The 20929-nt window shown below is 39.4% G+C and overlaps 2 protein-coding genes across 6 annotated transcripts in view; one reads left to right on the top strand and one right to left on the bottom strand.

Annotated features, from left to right (window-relative positions):
* The window catches only part of SLC15A2 (solute carrier family 15 member 2), a 41844-nt gene that overhangs the window by 12834 nt on the left and 8081 nt on the right, over positions 1-20929 (top strand). For 3 of the 4 annotated variants that reach the window (XM_090277216.1, XM_090277225.1, XM_090277234.1), the window contains 12 exons: positions 1745-1835; positions 2107-2184; positions 13873-13955; positions 14374-14460; positions 14634-14723; positions 15219-15263; positions 16285-16317; positions 17017-17105; positions 18230-18311; positions 18884-19018; positions 19930-20094; positions 20231-20274. In XM_090277216.1, the coding sequence (XP_090133342.1) occupies positions 1745-1835; positions 2107-2184; positions 13873-13955; positions 14374-14460; positions 14634-14723; positions 15219-15263; positions 16285-16317; positions 17017-17105; positions 18230-18311; positions 18884-19018; positions 19930-20094; positions 20231-20274 (1022 nt within the window). The remainder of the gene's footprint in view (positions 1-1744; positions 1836-2106; positions 2185-13872; positions 13956-14373; positions 14461-14633; positions 14724-15218; positions 15264-16284; positions 16318-17016; positions 17106-18229; positions 18312-18883; positions 19019-19929; positions 20095-20230; positions 20275-20929) is intronic. The other variant, XM_090277244.1, reaches the window with a different exon arrangement.
* ILDR1 (immunoglobulin like domain containing receptor 1) overlaps positions 5534-20929 on the bottom strand; it is an 80513-nt gene continuing 65117 nt past the window's right edge. The window contains exon 10 of one of the 2 annotated variants that reach the window (XR_016511173.1): positions 5534-5948. The gene's annotated coding sequence lies outside the window, so the exon portion shown is untranslated. Of the gene's footprint in view, positions 5949-8736; positions 8782-20929 lie in introns of those variants that run through there. The other variant, XR_016511174.1, reaches the window with a different exon arrangement.

Here is a 20929-nt window from a genome sequence, read left to right on the forward strand (position 1 = left end):
ACAATAGCTCACTATACATTGTAGACAAATGTCAGTATTAAGCCTGAGACCAAAGCTATAGGAAACTAGCTTTTTGCTTAATAGAAGGAAAAACTTTCAATAGAGTTTGAAGTAGTGAGTTTACTCTCACTTGAAGTATTTAAGAAGAAATGTGGTACACACTTTGGGAATGGGAGGGGATGAGTAGTGTAGAGATGATTTAAGTATCTCTAACTTTGAGATTCTATGAAAGGGCAAAATGACAAAACAGAATGAGTTTCTGTAGATGAACTTGTCTAGATCAGCAATTTTCAACCAGTGTGCCACAAGAATTTTTAAAGCATGCAGTACCTGACTATTTAGTCAGGGACACTGACCTCTCTTCCCTTATATTGTTAAATTTTTTAAAAAATGACAACAGCCAATACAACAGCAACCATGTGAATAAATCAAAATTAGATCTATTTTGTCAGATCAGCCAAAAATATATTTTTTGATGTGCCACAAAATTTTAGTAATTAGTTTACATGTGCCATGAGATGGGAAGAGGTTGAAAATCATTAATCTAGATGATTATTCTTTTTCTAAATACTTTTGGTTGGCAATGGGGAAAAAAAAATGTATGACTAAGGTAAAAACAGGCCTGTATGAGGAAGCAATGAGAAGTAAGCAAGGGAAATAGTCTATTTTTAGATTAGCCAAAATTTCTGGCTTCCTCTCTTTTGCTCTATTTTCTTTTTGGTCTGTCTTCATGAATCCATTCCCTCTTCTACAGGTATTTATCATGCTTCTAGTTTTTTTCTCTCTGTTCTCTCTTAGTGTCTTGTCTTCCCATGGTCATAACTCAAATGGCCTCTTCCCCCTCAGACCACTCTAGTAACCATTTTATATTCTTTATATATCTTAAGTAAATAGATCATAATTACTTGCTGAATTTGGAGAAATGGCAAAACTTTGGCAAGTGGTATTCTATGTACAATGAACTATACAAATATGTGGGTGAAATAAAGTTTAAATGGGGAGCAGAAGAGGAAGTGAAATACACTGTAAAATAGAAAATAGGAAGGACATTGTGCTGTGTCAGGATAAGATCTGGGGAGTGAAAATGAAGCACAGCAGTACACAATGAATAAAGCATTAGCAACTTTATTTGAAAGTTACTTCATTTGGTAACTGTTCCACAAAGATATTTAATAATAGGACACACCCATCTCCAAGTTTCTATCATCCACTTCCCATAAGCACTAGATAAATTACCCTGCTTGATCAACATTTTACTCCACTGTTATATGTTCTAATCCTATTCCTACCACAATTCCATAAAATCTATTATTTAAATCAATCAATCATTCATGTAATTTGGTCAATAAATATCTGTTTAGTCTGTAATATATGCTGGTGCTATGCTAGATAGTGGGGATTACATAAATGAGTAACACATCATAATTCCTGTCCTAAAGGAACTCACAATCTAGTAAAACAGACATTTGATGCAAAGAACTTAACGTAGAACACAGTAATGACATAGTGTACAGACTATCGTTGGCCAAAAAAAAGGGTAAAAAAATGTTAAAGATGCTTGTACTGGGGTTTGAAAGATGGGTAAATGGTTGTATGGGGTGAGCCAGGTCTGCTTTTAAATATCTAATAGAATATTCAGATACCATGTAGGCAACATCCGAATCTGTTACTGTGTGTATACTTCCAGCTGAATCTGAACAGCTAAGAGGCATATTGAACTGATGATGTTTCCCATTTGTTTCAGGAAGAGGAACGGACTAGATACTTCTCAGTCTTCTACCTCTCCATCAATGCAGGGAGCTTGATTTCTACATTTATCACACCCATCCTGAGAGGTTAGAATCTTTTCTGAGAGGCCCTATATAAAGCTTTTCTCCTGCCAGCCAAAAATCTGTCCAAGACTTCCTGCTGTCCATTGTCCTCATTTATAAGGGCTTGAAAACTTGAGAGAATTTCTTTCAATCTTGATTTGTCTGGTCCCAAAGAGGGAGTATGGATTAGGTGATGGGAGGAAAGAAGACGTCTGTTTCTACAAGCTCAAAAACCTGAGCTTGCAAAATAAAACATCAAAGACTCAACATTCAGGGTTGATTTTGTTTTCTTTAGGAGACGTACAGTGTTTTGGGGAAGACTGCTATGCATTGGCTTTTGGAGTTCCAGGACTGCTTATGGTGATAGCACTTGGTAAGTCCAGCGGAGCAGAGGAAACTAACAATCACTGTTGCCTGCCACGTGTAAAACATCATGTAAGCACTTTACACAAATGATTTTATTCAATTCTTAAACTCTTTTAGGTAGGTGTTATTATAGAGGTTTTTCCTAAACATTGGAGATAAATTAACTGAAGTCAGAAAACTTTTTAAAAAGGTACTAAAAGTTACACTACTAATAAGAAGGTTCCTGGGGAACTTAAAAAGAGATTGATGCCTGCGCTCGATGTAGGATCAATTAAATCAGTTTCTCTGTGGAATAGGGCCTGAGCATCTATAATTTTTAAAGTATCTAGGTGATTGTAATGTGTAGTCAAGTTTGAGTTCTACTGCTCTACACTACAATAGTTGTGGAAGACAGGAAGATAATTAATCCTTTCTCTCAAACTAGCTTATTTAATCTGATAGTTATTTATCTGGTAATTGGAAGACATTCTTTTTTTTAAAGTATATTTTATTGATCATGTTGTTACAGTAGTTCCATTTGTTCCCCTTTGCTCCCTTCTGCCCAGTGCCCCCCTTCCCTCCAACAATCCCACCCCCCTTAGTTCATGTCCATGGGTCGTACATGTAAGTTCTTTGGCTTCACCCTTTCTTATATTATTCTTAACTTCCCCCTGTCTATTTTGTACGAACCGATTATACTTCTTAATCCCTGCAGCATTTCCCCATTTCTCCCCCTCCCCTCTCCCAGCTGATAACCCTCCAAATGATCCTCACACCTATGATTCTGTTCCTATTCTGGTTTGCTTAGTTGGATTTTGTTTTTATTTTTTAGATTCAGTTGTTGATACTTGTGAGTTTGTTGTCATTTTAGTGTTTATAGTTTTGATCTTGTTTTTCTTAAGTAAGTCCCTTTGACATTTCATATAATAATGGCTTGGTGATGATGAACTCCTTTAGCTTCACCTTGTCTGGGAAGCACTTCATCTGCCCTTCCATTCCAAATGATAGCTTTGCTGGATAGAGTAGTCTTGGTTGTAGGTTGCTTTTCATCACAGTGAATATGCTTGCCAGTCCCTTCCAGCCTGCAAAGTGTCTTCTGAGAAATCAGCTGATAGTCCTATAGTCACACCCCTGTAGGCAACTCTCCGCTTCTCTCTTGCTGCCCCCAGGACTCTCTCTTTATCTTTCACCTTTGGTATCTCAGTCATGATGCATCCTGGTGTGGTCCCCTCTGGGTCCAGCTCACCCAGGACCCTCTGTGCTTCCCAGACCTGTATGTCCATCTCCTTCGCAAAATTTGGAAAGTTTTCCTCATTTTTTTCAGTCTTTGCTTCCTCATTCTGCACTGATTGACTGTTTTTTTCTTCCTTATGTTCCAAATTATTCTTTTGAACCCCAGTTTCCTTCTCTTCACCATTGGTTTTGTGTGGATTTTCCTTCGTTTCACTTAGCATAGCCTTCACGTCTTCTCTTATGCGTTTGCTGTACTTAAGCATATCTGTCAAGTCTGTGAGCATCTTTATTGCCAGTGTTTTGAATTTTACATCTGTTAGGTTGGCTATCTCCTTGTCACTTAGTTCTCCCACTGGAACCTTGATGTGTTCCCCCTTTTGAGCCGTACTTCTCTGTCCCCTCATTCTGACAGGTTCCTGTGTTTGTTTGCCTCCGCATCCCAGGTACAGCTGTTGCTCCTGTTACATTGTAAAGGGCAGAGCCTTAGGGATTCGTAAGTACAGGGCAACCTGTTTTACCATGTTGTGGTGGTGTATGTGGGGGAGGGGTCCGAGAGGTAACAATGCCACCTGCCCAGCACTTGCCCCTTTTCCAGGCACCTCTCCCACTTCCGCACCGAATTGGCACCCCTCTAGCTGCTGCCCTGGCCGTTGTTCCCAGAGTGGGTGGGTCTGCGGACATTTTAGGGCCAAGGGGGCCCTTTAAACAAGCAGACTCTGCTGAGAGACTGACAGTTTCTGCCTCCATGCCAACCCCCACTGGTTTTCACAGTCAGAGCAATGAGGCTTTATTTTCCCTGGTGCTGGGACCATGGGCTGAGAGTTCTAGTGAGGACCTGGGAACGCTCCCCAGGTGTCCCTCCTGACTTTTTTAAATGTGTGACTGCGCTTTCTGCCAGTCTGCCACTGCTGACGCTGCTGCCACTGCTGCTGCCACCACCACACCGCGTCTTCTCAACCCCGGCTCCGCCCCTCCTCCCTGTCTGGATGAATATTTCTTCTTTATATCTTTGTTTGCTGGACTTCCATGTAGTTTAATTTTCTGGTACTTCTGGTTATTTCTAGTTTTGAGGTAGTTGTATTCCTTCTTAGTTGTGGAGTGAGATGCAGCATGTCTGTCGATGCCTCCACCTTGGCCAGAAGTTGGAAGACATTCTTAATTCTTTGGCCTTTATTGAGTCATTTCTAGCTTTAGCTGTTTCTGCCCTACTCTGCAATAGTCTCAAGGAGTTTGCTCTTCAGCAAAGAGAATAAGACAAGTTGGATAAGTACATAGGGACTCATGCAACTTAGATCAAATGGCATTCTCTCTACCACTGAGAATTCAGTAATGGAAGAGCAAAGGTGATGTGTAGATCACTTAGTTTATGCAATCTAAGGGGAAACTTGGACATGATTGTTTCTAATAATTGTCCTTGAAACCTATTCTCACTCTGAGCCTTTGGGTAACACCCCTCTGGAAGATGTCCAGTCCAAACACATAAAGAACTCAACAGAACCCTGGCTGGTGTGGCTCAGTGGATTGAGCACCAGCCTTTGAACCAATAGGTTGCTGGTTTGATTCTGGTCAGGGCACATGCCTTGGTTGTGGGCCAGGTCCCCTGCTGGGGATGTGTGAGAGGCAACCAATTGATGTTTCTCTCCCTCTCTTTCTCCCTCCCTTCCCCTCTCTCTGAAAATAAATCTTTTAAAAAAGAGAGAGGGAAAGAACTCAATAAAAGAAAAAGAGCCCAGAGACTCAATGTTCAGTGTGATAATTTTCTGCCAGGGGGTGGCTAATAGTAGTGTTCAGATTCCAATTCCAATTCCAAGGAAATTTATCTGTTATTCAGGAGAGCTGTGATAATACATTCCCTGCTTCCTTCTCCCTTCAAAACCAAACATTTTCCCAAACAGTTTTCTGGTTTTCCAGTGATTAGAACTATCTCTCCTTCTCTGGATCATTGTCAAATAATAATATTTACCTATCAGAGTAATTATGAATACCAAGACAGATGCTACAACTGAAATTTTTATAAATTATGAAATGCTAAACAAGTGCTAGCTGCCATTAGCATTCAGCTGCTTCACTTTTCTTGGTACTAAAAAATAATTCAATCCTTTGGCTTTTCATTGTAAATTAATTATTTTCATTCATTCATTTATTCATTCAACAAACATTTGTTTAATGTACCTATTTTGTGTCAGATTCTGGGCTAGATATGGGGGTCATACTGGTGCATGAGACAACTGCAGTTCATGCTTTCAAAAAACAAATAGAGTCCAGCAGGAAGAGGGAGACAGACAAGTAAACAGGAATTTACAATATGGTACGATCAGTGTCACAACTAGGGAAGTATATAGAAAGCTATAAGAATACATAAGAGGAATCCTGGTTGGTGTGGCTCAGTGGATTGGGTGCCAGCCTACAAACCAAAAGGTAGCAGGTTCAATTCCCAGTCAGGGCACATGCCTTGGTTGTGGACCAGGTCCCCAGTTGAGGGTGTGTGAGAGGCAGCCGATTGGATCTCTTGCTCATAGATGTTTCTCTCCCTTTCTTTCTCCCTCTCTTCCTCTCTTTCTGAAAGTAAATAAATAAAATTCTTTTTTAAAAAGAACACATAAGAGGAATGTCTGAGTAAGACTTTGAGGGTCAAAAAAGGTTAGCCTAAAGAAATGATACCTAAGGGTAGAACTAAAGAATTAACAGCAATTAATCAAAGAAGAGATTGGAAGTGAAACAGAAATAGACATGGTTTCTGTAAGACAAGGAAGTGAAAAATAGTATGACATAGCCAAAGGCCTAAAGAATTCAGAGTGCCTGGAGCGTAAATAAGAAAAATAAAGAAGAGAAATAGACAGAAACCTTAAGTAATTAAGGAATTAGAAGTTTAGCAGGAAGACAGTGGAGAGCTACCAAAAGATTTTGAACAAAGGAATGGTTGTTAGATTTTTATTTTTAAGTGGTATTCCTGACTATAATGTGCAGAAAGGGTGTGTGAAGAATACTATTTATCTTGATTACCTACGTTTTGGCACTTCATTAACTTTTGTGCTCAAGCTGCATGCCTCACTCAGTTTACCTTATCCCAGCCCTGGTAAAATTGATAAAACTTGATATGATTAGGTATACGAAGTGAGTGAGAGGTAAGTCAAAGTGGAATTTATGGTTCTGACTTGAGCGGCTGAATAGATAGTGGGGTCATAAACTGAGATAATGAAGAACAGGTTTTGGGGCAATTCCAATGAATTTAGTTTTGAACATGCTACATTTTAGATATCTTGGAACATATAATTAGAGTTATCAAGCAGTTATTTGGAAGTACAGGTTTAGAGCTCAGAATAAATGGTTGGGCTGTAAATCAATATCTGGAGCTATTAGTATAAGGATAGCTATTAAACCATAGAAATAGTGGAAATAACTAAGAGATAATAAGACTAAGGTAAAAAGAGGGCTAAGGCAAAACCCTGGGGAGCCACCAGCATTAAATGAAAGGCAAGGAGGAAAAGCCCACAAATGAGATGAAGAAGAAATGGCCAAAGTAGTAATAGTTGTATCTTGGAGATCAAGAGGATTTCAAGAAGAGAGGAAGTCATTCTGTGACAAATGTCACTGAGTGGGAAATTGACTTAAGGGTAAAAAAATGTCCATTAAATACAGTAACAAGAAGGTTATTGATTTGGTGATATCAGTTATGGCTGAATGGTGCAGATTCAAGATTAATTGGAAAAGATTGGGAAGTGACGATGAGATAAGAAAGAGAAAACAGTAATAATAGCTGAAAGATGACATGGAGTCAAGAGAGGATATCAAACATGCTTGGACATTATTGGGAAGACTCTGTTAGCGAAAGAGGTTGGAGATGCAAGATGAAGACAGTGTAACCAGTATGAAAGCACACATGGCAGAATTACCTTTGTGCAGGAGGAGAAACATCACGTTCACCTAACTGGAGGGAGAAAAAGGGTGTGGATACAGGAATTAATAAGCTTAATGGCAGGAAGTTGAGGGAGTTTCCATTTTCTTCCATTTTCATGAAGAGGTAATATCATCTACTACAGGGATATGATGAAAGGGGGATTCTATAATAAATTTGACAAGTCCAGTGACTGAAAGTAACCTTCCACAGCTATATGATCATAAATTCCTAACTGGTCTGGTCATGGTGGGTACCATGCCCCAGGCATATTACTGCCTTAGTAAAAGCTTTATCTTTGCCTTCTGCAAGCTTTATCCATTGTTGTTGTGCATCTAGGTTAATACACCTTTGAAAGGCCTCTTTTCTAGACTCCTCAGTGGTGTAACCACACTCAAGGAAGTACATAATTTTGTTAACTATCCTGTAATCCAATCCCTGCCTTGCTTTCTCCTACCTTTATATAAGTTTCCTTGTGCCCCTCCTTAACTCCAAATGTATAAAAGCAACTGTATAACTGTAATTCTCAAGAGCATTTGAAATCTTCCTTCCTGGCATTGTCATCAGTTTGGCTCAAATAAACTTACAAAATTCTCTACAGGTTTGGACATCTCTTATGTCAACAGGAAGAAGAGAACTCAAGGTCCCTACTCGTCTGTCTTTAGAAGTAGCCTTGAAATATAAGTGTGACCTTTTTGAGTTGATCACCTGGCCTTCCTTTTATCATCCTAACGTCACCATTGAAATCAGAATTTCTGAGATTTCCAGCCTATTTCTAGGATCATTTTTATATTCAGGAGCAGTTTATTTTCTACCCAAAATCTTCATCTTGTCTAGATACCTCTTTATTTGCTCACTTGTCTCACAGGATTAGCATTCTTCTCCTGAACTATGTTTCCTACCAACAAGAAGGCTGTTGTAGATAAAGATTGCTATTTGGAGGAGCGCTGGGGACACAGAGAGAACAGAGAAAAGGTGGTAGCGTGAATCTGACTGAGAGGAATGGAGAAATCAAAAGTTAAGGTCAGGTAGAAAAAAAACCTCTATTAACAACTGGTCTTATTAGTTTTATACAAAGAAACTTATGTCATTACTTACTTATTTAGAATGCCAAACTCTGGAGGGATCAGATAGGGAGAAAAATATACAGTGTGAAGGAAAATCCTTGTCCTTCTAATATTCACTGAACTGGCATTTCCATTCTTTGTATTTTTATTTTTTCCCCACTAAAAATTTTTTGTTTGTTTTTTCATTACAGTTGTCCCACTTTTTTTCCCCCTCTTGCTTCCTTGCACCCTGTCCCCTCCTTCTCCCATAGTCAATCCCCACCCAGCTGTCCATGTTCGTAGGTCATTTATACATGTTCTTTGATTAGACCCTTCCCCTTCTTACCCCCTTCTCTCCCTCCCGCCTCCCCCCTTGTTACTGTTAGTCTACTCCTTGTTTACATACCTCTGGTTCAATTTTGCTCATTTGTTTGTGCTGTTCATTAGTTTCCTGTAATAAATGACAGCATAAGGTATTTTTCTTTTGTTGCCTGGCTTATTTCGCTAAGCATAATTCTCTCTAGTTCCATCCATGTTGTTGCAAATGGTAGAAGTTCCTTTTTTCTTTCTGCTACATAGTACTCCATTGTGTAAATGTACCACAGATTTTTGACCCACTCATCTACAGATGGGCACTTAGGTTGTTTCCAGCACTTGGCTATTGTAAATAGTGCTGCTATGAACATAGGGGTGCATAGGTTCTTTTGAATTGGTGTTTCAGGATTTTTCGGATATAATCCTAGCAAGACTTTAACTGGACTGTCATGCCTAAAGGAGACATGCTTGGGCTCTGGTTGTTACCAAAAAGCCCTGAGGAACTTGGAATGACTTTCGAAGGTAATAAAAGCCCACGAGATAAAAGGCCTGGTACCGTGGTTGGTTGTGTGGTCCACAGCAATCTTTCCAGGGAAGGAATGAAGGTTGTTTTCCTGAAAGATGGCTAGAAGGGACCTTAAGGCACAATGGAAAACCCGAAGGACTTGGAAAAGACAGGTGTTTACAGGCAAGGCTCAATGCCAGGTATGTGGCTCAGCTTCTGTGCCCTGAAGGGCAGACTGAAGGTCACCCTAAATGTTCCTTGCGTAAGTTCCAGCAAAGCAGAACTAAAGATCGTAAGTGATCATTTTCTGCTCCTGTTGTTTATGCAAATGAACAGGATAAATTAAAACTGGACTTAATGCAGTCCCTTTAATGACAAGGAGGGTAATCTTAGGGAGAAAAATCATTATTCAAGGAAAATCACAATGATCAGTGGTAGACTATAAAGTAGTGCAACAAACCGTCTTTAAAGTTTCTTTTCATTTAAAATATATTTTCATTTGAAAGTTAAACTATGTCTGTGGTATCATCAAAGATATTTAATTTACAGGCTAGAAGAATGTCAAATGCCTTGCAACTGGGTGTCTTTCCAATAAGACAGTCTTACAGATTTGTAGACTTGTTTGTGCGTTGTTACATAAATTAACATGCGTTTTCTGTTTTCAAAGTGCATAAGCCTATGATCTCATTACCTGAGTGATTATCTGTACATATAGGCCTCACTTAATCCTGTCTGCAGCGCTGCCTCCTGAGACTCAACAGTTTGGCTGAACTAAGTGGCTGGGTTGGTGAAGAATGGGGTGGTCTGTGGGCTTCACTTTAAAACTGGTTCCTCTTTTCTATCTTAATGGCTTGGACTGAAAGGACCCAGAGGTCTGAGAGAGGGGAAACCTAAAATATTTCCCACAGCCCAAACTCAGTATACTGGACAAAAGGGTTTTGAACAGGTGAGATGTGCCTGGCACACCTTCCTCCAATGAAGCCCTTTTTTCCCTAATGTGAGACATTGAAAAATTAATCCCTGCCTTTTGTCATCTAGTGGTTATAGATTGAATGATGCCTTTTAACCCTGTTGCCAAATCTGTTGCCCCTGGAATACAACAAGGATGCCAGCCTGTTAAACCAAGCACGCCGTTGTCTGGGGACAGCCAACTGACCTGGAGTCTGCACGATCCTTCCCCATGTGGGAAGGCCACCCTCCCCTCCACACCCCCACTCTTATTAGGGATTTCTGGACCCAAAGGTAGATAGGACGACGACCATGTCCAGCTTGAAGCAGCTAGAGGAGCTTGAGACCTTCGACCATTGTCCTTTATAAGATTATAAAGGGTCTTAATATTCGAGAGGAAGGGATTGTTATTTTTTATTGTTAAAATAATTAATTAATCATTTATTTATTTTTAAAAAAGAAGAAGAATATATGAAAGGGTGAAGCAGGAGAGCTTGTATGTATGAACCATGGGCATGGATTTGGTGGGGGATTGCTGGGGGAGGGGGGTGCTCAGTGGAGGGGAGCAAAGGGGAAAAATTGGAATTATTGTAACAATATAACCAATAAAATATAATTAAAAAATAAAATAAAAAAGTTAAGGTCAGTAAAAGTAAGGTGATTCAGGCACTCTCACGTCTAAGGATACTGGAAAAGTCTACTGAGAAAGCATCTTTGGTAAATGATCTGCTAGAGGGACATTTTGCTGGAGCTGGAAAATCTCTTAAGGAGGGAAAAAAGTACATCTAGGAGGGTAACAAGATGGAGTCTTCCCACTGATTTTAGCTAAACTCAATAAACTTGAAAAAATAGCACTTTATAAAAGTATTATCAGCTCATTGCTGATTATTTGGAAGGTAAAAGGAAAATAAAAAAATTAAATGTGCCTATAATTAGGTGTGGAGATGTGGTTAAAGAATAAAAATGTGGGTTAAAGGAAAGTAAGTTCAGAACAGAATCATACAAAACAGAATTTTTTGTAGAATAATGAATAGTGGTTAGGATATAGGATACCTAATGGAGAGTAATGAAACCTAAAGTAGAAAATGATAGCTTGTGGTGAGCTCCACTGTGGACAAAGGCCACATCTTTTTTATCTTTATTCCTAGTAGTGTTTAGCACAATGTGTAATATAAGAATGAGCAAATGAGATGCTTTATGATAGTTAAGAGCATGGATTTTTGAATCAGGTCTCAGGTCTAAAGTGCAGTTTCTGGCAATTTCTAGCTTTGCAACCTTGTATGAGTTGCTTAATTTCTTTAATCTTCAATTTCTTTATAAAATGGAGAGAGTATACATATTTTGTCAGGTTAAATCTGTTTATGCATGTAAAATGCTTAACACTTTGCATAGACTCTTCAATAGATAGATAGTTATAATAATAACCATCAAGACAATAATGAATTTGTGATGGTCTTTCATGCCAGGGTTTTTGGCTTACTAGGTAGGTCCTGAAAAGAAGGTTTTAATTTGGCATCAGATTAGAGAAAGAAGAGACCAGGGATTGAGAAGCTAGGTGTTATTTTAGTATCCCAGGGTAGATGTTGTGAGGTCCTAAAGAAGAGTGGTAGCAATGGTAGTGGAAAGGAGGGTGCGGCCTGAAGAAAGAGGGTCAGAGAGAGTTGATAATGTATCAGATGGAGAGATGGAGAAAGAAGAATGAAAATTCAAAAATGATTTCCATTTATCTGCTTACAGGAAAGTCTCAACAGATATCTCTTTTAACAATTGACCGTTTTTTACATGCTTTATTGCTTATGCTGTTAAAGTTGTCCCAATTTCTTTTCTCTTTGTTCCCCTCCACCCAGTGACCCCTCTTCCACCAGTTCCCCCCACTTGGTCCATGCCCGTTGGTTATGCATATAGTTCTCAATATCTTCCTGTCTACTCCACTCCCTCCTACTATGCTTCTTAATTCCTGTGCCATCTCCCTCCCTTTCCCCTTTCCCCCTCCCTGCTGATCTCCCCCCAAAATGTTCCCCATACCTATAATTCTTTTCCCACTCTCATTACCTACTTAGTTTGCCTTTGTTTTGATTCCCTGGCTTCTGTTGTTGGTGGCTGTGATACGGTTTTCATTTTAGTGTTCATAGCTTTGATCCTCTTTCTCCTAAACAAGTCCCTTTAACATTTCATGTAACAGTGGTTTGGATCTGGTGAACTCCTTCAGTTATACTTTGTCCTGGAAACACTTTCTCTGCCCTTCTATTCTGAATGACAGCATCGCTGGATAGAGTAATCGTAGTTGTAGGTTTTTACTTTTCATTACTTTGTATATTTCTTGCCAGTCCCTTCTTGCCTGCAGAGTTTCTTTTGAGAAATCAGCTGATAGTCTTATTGGGACCCCTTTGTACATAATTCTCTTCTTCTCTCTTGCTGCTTTTAAGATTCTCCTTTTAGCCTTAATTTTTGACATTTTGATTATAATGTGTCTTGGTGTGGTTCTCCCTGGGTCCAGTTTTTCTGGAACTCTCTGTGCTTCCTGGATCTGGAAGTCTATTTCCTTCTCCAAGTTAGGGAAGTTCTGCTTCATTATTTTTTCACATACTTTTTCAATTTCTAGTTCTTCTTCTTCACCTTTCAGTCCCTATGATTTGGATGTTGGCCCGCTTATAGCTGTCCCATAGGTTTCTGAGCCTTTCCTCATTTTCCTCACTTTTCATTTCTTCTTTCTGCACTGGTTGACTGTTTATTCCTTCCCTATGTTCCAATTTGTTGATTTGATCCCTGGTTTTCTTTCCCTCAATATTAGCTTCATATGTGTTTTCATCCATTTCAGCAGGACCAGCCTTCATTTCTTCCCTGTCTTGTTTAAGATCTGCTGTTGGGTCTCTAAGCATTTGTATAACCAAAGCTCTGAAGTGTGCCTCAGAAAGATTTCCTATTTGCTGCTTCATTAGATTAGATATTTGCTGTCTGGTCAGCTGCATCACTGGGATCTCTATCATGATCTGTGCCATTCTGACAGTTTTGTGTTTACCTTTGCTTCCTGGGCGGGGCTGTCACACCTCCTATGCTATAGGGGGCAGAGCCCCATGCACTCGTCACGACTGGGCGGCCCTTCCCACCATGCTGTGGGGTTTTGTGTGGGGGCGGGGGTCCAAAATGGTTTCCTGCCATTCACTCTCCGCTGAGAGACCAAGAGCCTTCTCCTTGGTCCCCACTCCCTCCAGGCTTCACAGTCCAAGGCAATGGGGGGTCTGCCTTCCCCACTGTTAGAATTGTGAGCTGATGGGTTTGGTCTACAGCCAGGCATGCTTCGCACCTTCCCTTAAACATGGATGTCTGTGCCTACTGCTGTCCCGCCATTGTTGCCGCTGCTGCTGCCGCCAGCACAGCTTGACCTCTCCGCTCTGGCTTCACTCCCCCTACCCGTCCAGATGAGCACCACTTCTTTATACCTTTATACGTTGTACTTCCATGTAGCTTTATTTTCTGGAATTTCTGGATATTTCTGGTTTTGCAGTTGTATTCTTTCTTAGTTGTGGAGGGAGACAGAGCGTGTCAGTCTAGGCCTCCATCTTGGCTGGAAGTCTAACAATTGACCATTTTACTCTTGTTTTTTTGGGCTCCCATAATTTTTATTAACTCTAAAGTCAGCAAGTGTAGGTGAGTTTCCTCCCTTTATGAGATGATCTGTCAGTCACTCCTACACTTCAGCAGTCTGTCCTTAGTGTTGACCTATTGAGTGTGCTAAATGAGAAGCTAAGAACCTTGTTTATATGTCATCTGCAGTTGTGTTTGCAATGGGAAGCAAGATGTACAAAAAAATACCCCCGGAAGGAAATGTAGTGACTCAAGTTGTCAAATGTATCTGGGTAAGTCCATGTATTGTTTGCATGTCTTTTCCAGAGAAAGAGATGCTATGCTGAGCATATAGGCCTTCAAACACAGGTATACAGTCTTCTCAATGACCGCTATACATCCATGCCTTCTGGAAAGCTGGGATTAATCAGTCTTCTTCTGTGCTCCTACTTAACCAATAAGTAAAAAAGGAAGATGTAATCACTTTTTAAGTTTGTAAAAATCTTCTGAAATGTAGTTATATATGTTGTTAACAAGACATAAGGATAAATTTATATCTGGAATATTCTTAGAATTGGTGTCTAATTAAACCAAAGGGTTGGAATAAGCCACTTGAAGTATATGTGTTTGAGGGAAGGGATGATGAATTGGAAAAGGCAGGAGATAGAAACTCCTTTTTGTCTCTCCTCTGATGTCTATGCTCTGCCCTAGTTTGCTATTTCTAACCGTTTCAAGAACCGTTCTGGGGACATTCCAAAGCGACAGCACTGGCTGGACTGGGCAGCTGAGAAATACCCAGTAAGTTGAAACTTCATAACTATCTTATGCCTCTGTAACATCTTTCCTAATGTCCAAACTGATTCCCTCCTGCTGCATTTAACCTCTTCTCTTACTGTTCTAGGATACCTGTACACCAAGCAAGAAAACCATGTCTAGCAATTCATCCTGTTCCTTCTTTCCTTGTCTTACAGAAGCAGCTCATTATGGATGTGAAGGCACTGACCAGGGTACTATGCCTTTATATCCCATTGCCCATGTTCTGGGCTCTTTTGGAACAGCAGGTAAGAATAGTTCTTTTGAAAGCCATCCCTTCTTTCAGCCACTTCCCTCTTACAGAAAAGGGATTTCTCTCTGTTTTTCTTTTTGCTCAATCCCTCCACCCCACCCCACCTCATTCCTTCCCTCCCCTCCACTCCTAACAGCTGTCAGCTTGCTCTTGATCTGTGAGTCTGTCTCTATTTCACTTATTAGCTCATTTTGTTCAACTCATGGACACAGACAACACTGTGGTGATTTCTCAGGGTAAAAGGGTGGAGGGAGGTGGAGGAGGGTATAGGGGGATAAATGGTGATGGAAGGAGACTTGACCTGGGGTGGTAAATACACAATGCAGTGTACAGATGATGTGCTGTAGAATCGTACACCTAAAACCTGTATGATTTTGTTAACCAGTGTCACCCCAATAAATTCAAAAGAAAGAAAGAAAGAGAGAGAGAGAGAGAGAAAGAAAGAAAGAAAAGAAAAGGCATTTCTCATAATGACACCTATCTGCCTTAGGGCTCACGATGGACTTTGCAAGCCACCAGGATGAATAGGAATTTGGTGAGTTGAAGAGCTTTTCCAGAGAAGTCTGTTATTTTCTTTGTAATCCATATTCAGGAAAATTAATTTATTTGTGTTTTTTTGCCTGAAAAGTGACTGAAGATCATAAGATAGGTGCCTTCAGCATGAAAGTTCTGAGTAGGCAAAGTAAAGAAATTGAGTCTAGAAATAAAAACCAGAATATTATCTTTAGAAATCAGGAACATAAGGATGGGAAAGGTTTGAATGTATACAAGGAAATATTGAGAAAATAGCAAATGAAATGGTAAAAGACCTGGGATCACGATTGTTTGCTTCCATCTAAGCCTGCCTTCCACAGCAGCTTTAATGGTGCTTGTACAAAATTGGCCCCATCTCAGTCAAGGAGCATAGCAGAGGACATTGGGTATTTTGTACATGGGTATGGAAAGAATGGGAAAGTTGTAAGCATCATTTTCTCTTACTTTGGGCAAACTCACATAAAGTTCCATCTCCACCCTCAATTATTCTACCTCCTAGATTATTATCTTGTTCTTCTACCATCTCAGTTGTGAAGAGGGTAGGGTAAAACAATGCCAGTGTCTTATTAGCCAATCTATTCGCAGCCTGCCAAATATAATTTTACCTTTATCCTTCCTCTGGTTGTCCAGGATTTACCATGATTGTCCTCTTGTTGATCCCATGGAGAACAACTTTGGAAATATTGTGTGTCAATGGGAATCTTCACCCTAACCATGATAGCTTGTCCTTCACATTATTACCAAACGGCAGATACTGAGATTATAAAAATACACTGACTCTATTGTCTCTGAAGTTAAGGAAAGCGTAGTACATAGAAAAGAATATTCTGCCTTAGGGCATCTGCCTTCAGCAAACATAGCCTGGAGCCATTCCCAATCTGTTCCCCTACATAATACCCTTACAAGCATGATAGTGACCCTGAACCAAAGACCTGATGAATTTCAACTTATGTTTACTGCCTGCTAATTACCAAGATTGTTAATTTAGCTACCTCTAAATTTAATGTATTATAATGTTTCAGGGTTTTATGGTGCTTCAGCCTGACCAGATGCAGGTAGGACACTTCTTTATAGTCATGGGGACTTATTTCTTTCTTCATCTACACTTCCACCTGTAGTATTGAAATTTTCAAACACAATTTGATGTTGTTTTTTTCTTGTAAGCCGAAGCATGCTAAACATAGGGGTGAAAATATTCTCCTGAAACCCCACACTTCTCTTTCACATCTTCTGTTACCCAAGTAGCTCCTGTCCAACTCCAGAGAGAGTTTTGAGCTCACAGGAAAAGTATAAGCACTGGACTTTTTTCCCATGGCAAAGTAGTATAATGAAAATATTGTCAAAGAAAGTGTGATCAGTGAAGTCAGAATTTCTGTTTATTGGTGACTCCCAGTTCTTTTTTTAACCCCTTCAACATCCCCAATTTTTCTTGTTCTTCTTCGTTTTGGGGGGCCATAACATTTTCCTTAGGGCTGTAGAAATGGAGAAGATAAGTGAAATTGGTAGGGAAGAACTCCCAATTGATTGACGGAAGAACAGGTTCAGAGTGAAACCGGTTCTCTGGGATATTTGGAAACAAAGGTGCTATGCAAATCTTGGGTGTGAAGCAGCTAAGAGATGTGGAATCATTTTGTACTTAGCACGATGAAAATGTGTTTGGATGTGAGAGAATGAGTAAAATCAAATGAAAGCACATACTCCCACTTGTGATAGGAGAACGCTAGTAACCAATCATTTTTACTATGGTATTTCAGGTACTAAATCCTCTTCTGGTTCTTATCTTCATCCCATTGTTTGACCTTGTCATTTATCCTCTGGTCTCCAAGTGTGGAATTAACCTCTCGTAAGTGCTTATTATGCCTGTGTTGCTCCAGGCTGACTCAATCTTTGCCCAGTTTGATAAAGATTCAATGTCAGTATTTTTCTACTTAGCAATAATTTGTTTTGGTTTATCATATTTTTGCTTCTGTTTACTTATGTTAGACTAAATGCCATTAATACCAGAGGATGGGAATGAGAACTAATTAATTCTTATTGTAGAGAGTCTAAGCCATTAATGCAGACTGAACTGTGCAATGTTGAAGGGGTAGGTCTAAGTTTCATGGAAAGTCAAGAGTATGTGAGAGTGGGCCTCTAAACCAACATCTTGTTTTGTTCTTGAATGTTGCCTCTTCAAAGAAGTCTAAAGCTTTTGTTGACAACTAGTCTCTTTAAATCTTTAGTTGTCCCTATGAAACAAGTAGGGGGACCTGGTGAAAGTGGGGATAGAATTGTCCCTATTTACTGCTTTTTTCCCACAGAAGTGTTATTTTTTGCAAATTTTGGCAGAGGAGGGTTTTGAGCCTCTTCTAATTCCTGATTTAATAGCAATTTCCTTTCAATGACCACTTTACCATATTCAAATGGCCTTTTGTCATTTATTCATTCATTGAGCAAGTATTAGTGGGATCATCACCAAGTGCCATGCAAATGTAAAAGCACAAATCTTTCCCTCAAGGAGTTTACTGCTTAATAAAGGAGTGGGACCTGCCCATGGATAATTAAATATGTTAAGTGCCCTAAAAAGGGAGAAAAGTGCCAGGGAAGTGTAGAGAAGTCTGCTGCCAGGGTCAAGAAAAACTTCGGAAGAGGAAGATGAAGTAATAATGTACAAAGCCTGGCATATGGTAAATGTTCAATTAATCTGGCTGCATTACTATTATTATTCTTGTTATTATGACATGATGGATAGAAAAACGATCATAGACCAAGATAGATGTGGAAAAGTGTGGTGCATTACAAATAAGCATTCACTATGACTCCAGTAGATGGAGAAAGAAGGATGTGTGAAGAGGCATTCTAGGAAATACTTTGAAAAGTAATTGGGGCCAGATAAGGAATGGTCTTTAATGGTAGACTTAGGGAGTTTGGATTTTATCCTTTAAAGTTTAAAGTTTAGATATAATTGTTTCTTCTTCTCCTCTGCAGATCGCTTAGGAAAATGGCTGTCGGCATGATCCTGGCATGCCTGGCATTTGCAGTTGTGGCAGTTGTAGAGATAAAAATTAATGTGAGTTCAATAAATCTTAAGCTCTATGAAAACAGGATCTTACTTATCTCATTCACTCTTCTGATTCCCAGGGACCTAGCACAGTCCCTGTTTTAAAGAAGGTGCATAATAAATATTTGTGATAAATGAGTAGTTATAGGGGTAGAGAAGAAATGCAAAATGATGGTCATCTCCCACCTGAGTGAGTCAGAATATATTGTCAAGGATTTCCAAACACTAATATCCAAGGTATCTAGCTATCTCTTTGGAAACACAAGCTTTTGTGATAACTTACCAAATACACAAATACCTTTGGCAGATTGAATGGCCACTATTAGGGAAGGATGTATGAAGCCACAGCTGAGTCAAAAAGCATGAAGTTTGTTACCTGGCATCTGTGCTTGATGCATTGAGCTGGTGTTTCCCTTCCAAAATGCCTTCAGAGTTTTCTAAGCCAAATGTTCTTCAGAGGGAGAAAACTGTGGTCCAGACTAGATGGACTAGGCTTGTCAGAGATAGGACTGAGATATGTGTCCTCTTTGTATCCAAATGGTTTATTGTTGGTGATTCTGACATGTGTTCTCTGTCCTAAGGAAATGGCCCCACCCCAGCCAGGCCCCCAAGAGATTTTCCTACAAGTCTTGAATCTGGCAGATGATGAGGTGAAGGTGACAGTGTTGGGAGATGAAAACAATTCCCTGTTAACAGAGTCCATCAAATCCTTTCAGGTGAGATATGGACTTGAATGAATTAGAAACACATTCTGGTTATGCACCAAAGCAGCAGCATAAGATAGTGGTTAAGAGCATGAATTTATGGAGCCAAACTGCCCCAGTCCAATTTCTGGTTCTGCCACTCCCTAGCTATAAGACCTTGAACAAGTTATTTTCTCTCCAAACTTCTCTAGGTTTCACCAAGTGTAAAATGGCAATAACTTCTAAGTCAGAAGCTATTGCAAAGATAAGTATTGTGTGTAAAATGCTTAGCATAGTGTCACGCACATTGTAAGCTCTCAATAAGTTGTAATTTGTATCATTATTTCAAACGGTCTCCTAACCACACATTTGCTGAAAAAATTTGGCCTCACTACTATTACAGTACATATTCTAAAATATTTATTTTTAAAGTAACATGCATTTATTTTTGAAAATTGAGGAGTATGTAGAAAGATACAAAAACCATCTATAATTCCATCACCCAAAGATAATCACAGTGAGCATGTTTTATAATAAACTAATTTTTAAAAAGTGCTCAAACTCAGTTATTGACCTTGATTTTTTTCTTAACATTAATTGCATCACAAGCATTTTGCCATATCCTTAGATAATCTTTGAGAACATGATTTTAACGTATACATAGTATTCCTATGGGTATTTAAAAATTATTTAAAGTTTATTTAAAGATTTCCTTACAGGTATATGTTTTTTATTATTATATATAATCCTAAAATGAATATCCTTGCTCATAAATATTTATGCATGCCTCTAATTACTTCTCTGGTATATTCCTAAAAATGGGTTTACTAGCTTAAAGGATAATGCTGAAAGCATCTGCTGAAGTCACCTGCCCTGGGATGCTATGAGATTATGATGCCCAAGTTGGGGTAGAAAGTGAGTGTGGTAGGTTTTTCATTCTACAGAAAATGCCACACCATTCCAAACTCCATCTGAAGACAGAAAGCCAGGATTTCCAATTCCACCTGAAATACCACAATTTGTCTGTCTACACTGAGCATTCTGTGGAGGAGAAGAAATGGTACAGTCTAGTCATTCGAGAACATGGGAAAGGCATTTCCAGCATGATGGTAAGTTGAGAAAAAACCTAAGTTCCAAATTGTTATCTTATCAATATCTTACCAAGGATATGCCTAATGATAAAATTTTCTGACCATTGGTTCCCTATTGTCAGCTGTAACTGATTTTTACTTTTCTTCATTTAAGGTGAAGGATGCAGAAAACATAACCAATGGAATGACAGCTGTAAGGTTTGGATGTCAAGAAGATCCCGGGCTACTCTGTTCTCTTTAATCTTGGTCTCTTCTGATCTGTGGTGCTTCTGATGATGAGGCCTAACATTCCACTTGTCCTGTTTAGAGATTCTCTCTCCTGAAATGTCAGGGGCATGGGTGTCAGAGGCATTTTCCGGGACACAGAACAGATAGGCTTGCTTTCCCATGCAGTGTTCAAAGATGATCGTGTATCTGTGTATGTCTCCTATGCTCTGATGCATATCTCTTCTCTACTGAGTTTCATTCACTTATCTTGTTCTCAGAAAAGTAACATAATACTTTCCTCTCTTTGATGACTAGAGGGAAATTTAGAAGTGAGCAAATAATCCTTCATTGTTGATAGTTGAATATCTCTTGTTACTGTGTTTTCAAAGTATTGTTTTTATTTTAAACTTACAGAGAAATAATGGTGTAATAAAGGTAACACATTTAGAGTTAAAAGACTTAGTTGTGAACTAAGGCTGAAGGCCCTGACTGCTGTGGCTCAGTGGATTGAGCATTGGCCTACAAGCCAAGTGTCACTGGTTTGATTCCCAGTCAGGGCACATGAGTAGGTTGCACATCAGGTCCCCAGTTGGGGGCGCAAGTGAGAGGCAGCCACACAGTGATGTTTCTCTCTCTCCTTTCCACT

The sequence above is a fragment of the Furipterus horrens genome, unplaced genomic scaffold (assembly GCF_987537825.1).
Source record: "Furipterus horrens unplaced genomic scaffold, mFurHor1.1.pri manual_scaffold_1, whole genome shotgun sequence".
NCBI lineage: Eukaryota > Metazoa > Chordata > Mammalia > Chiroptera > Furipteridae > Furipterus > Furipterus horrens.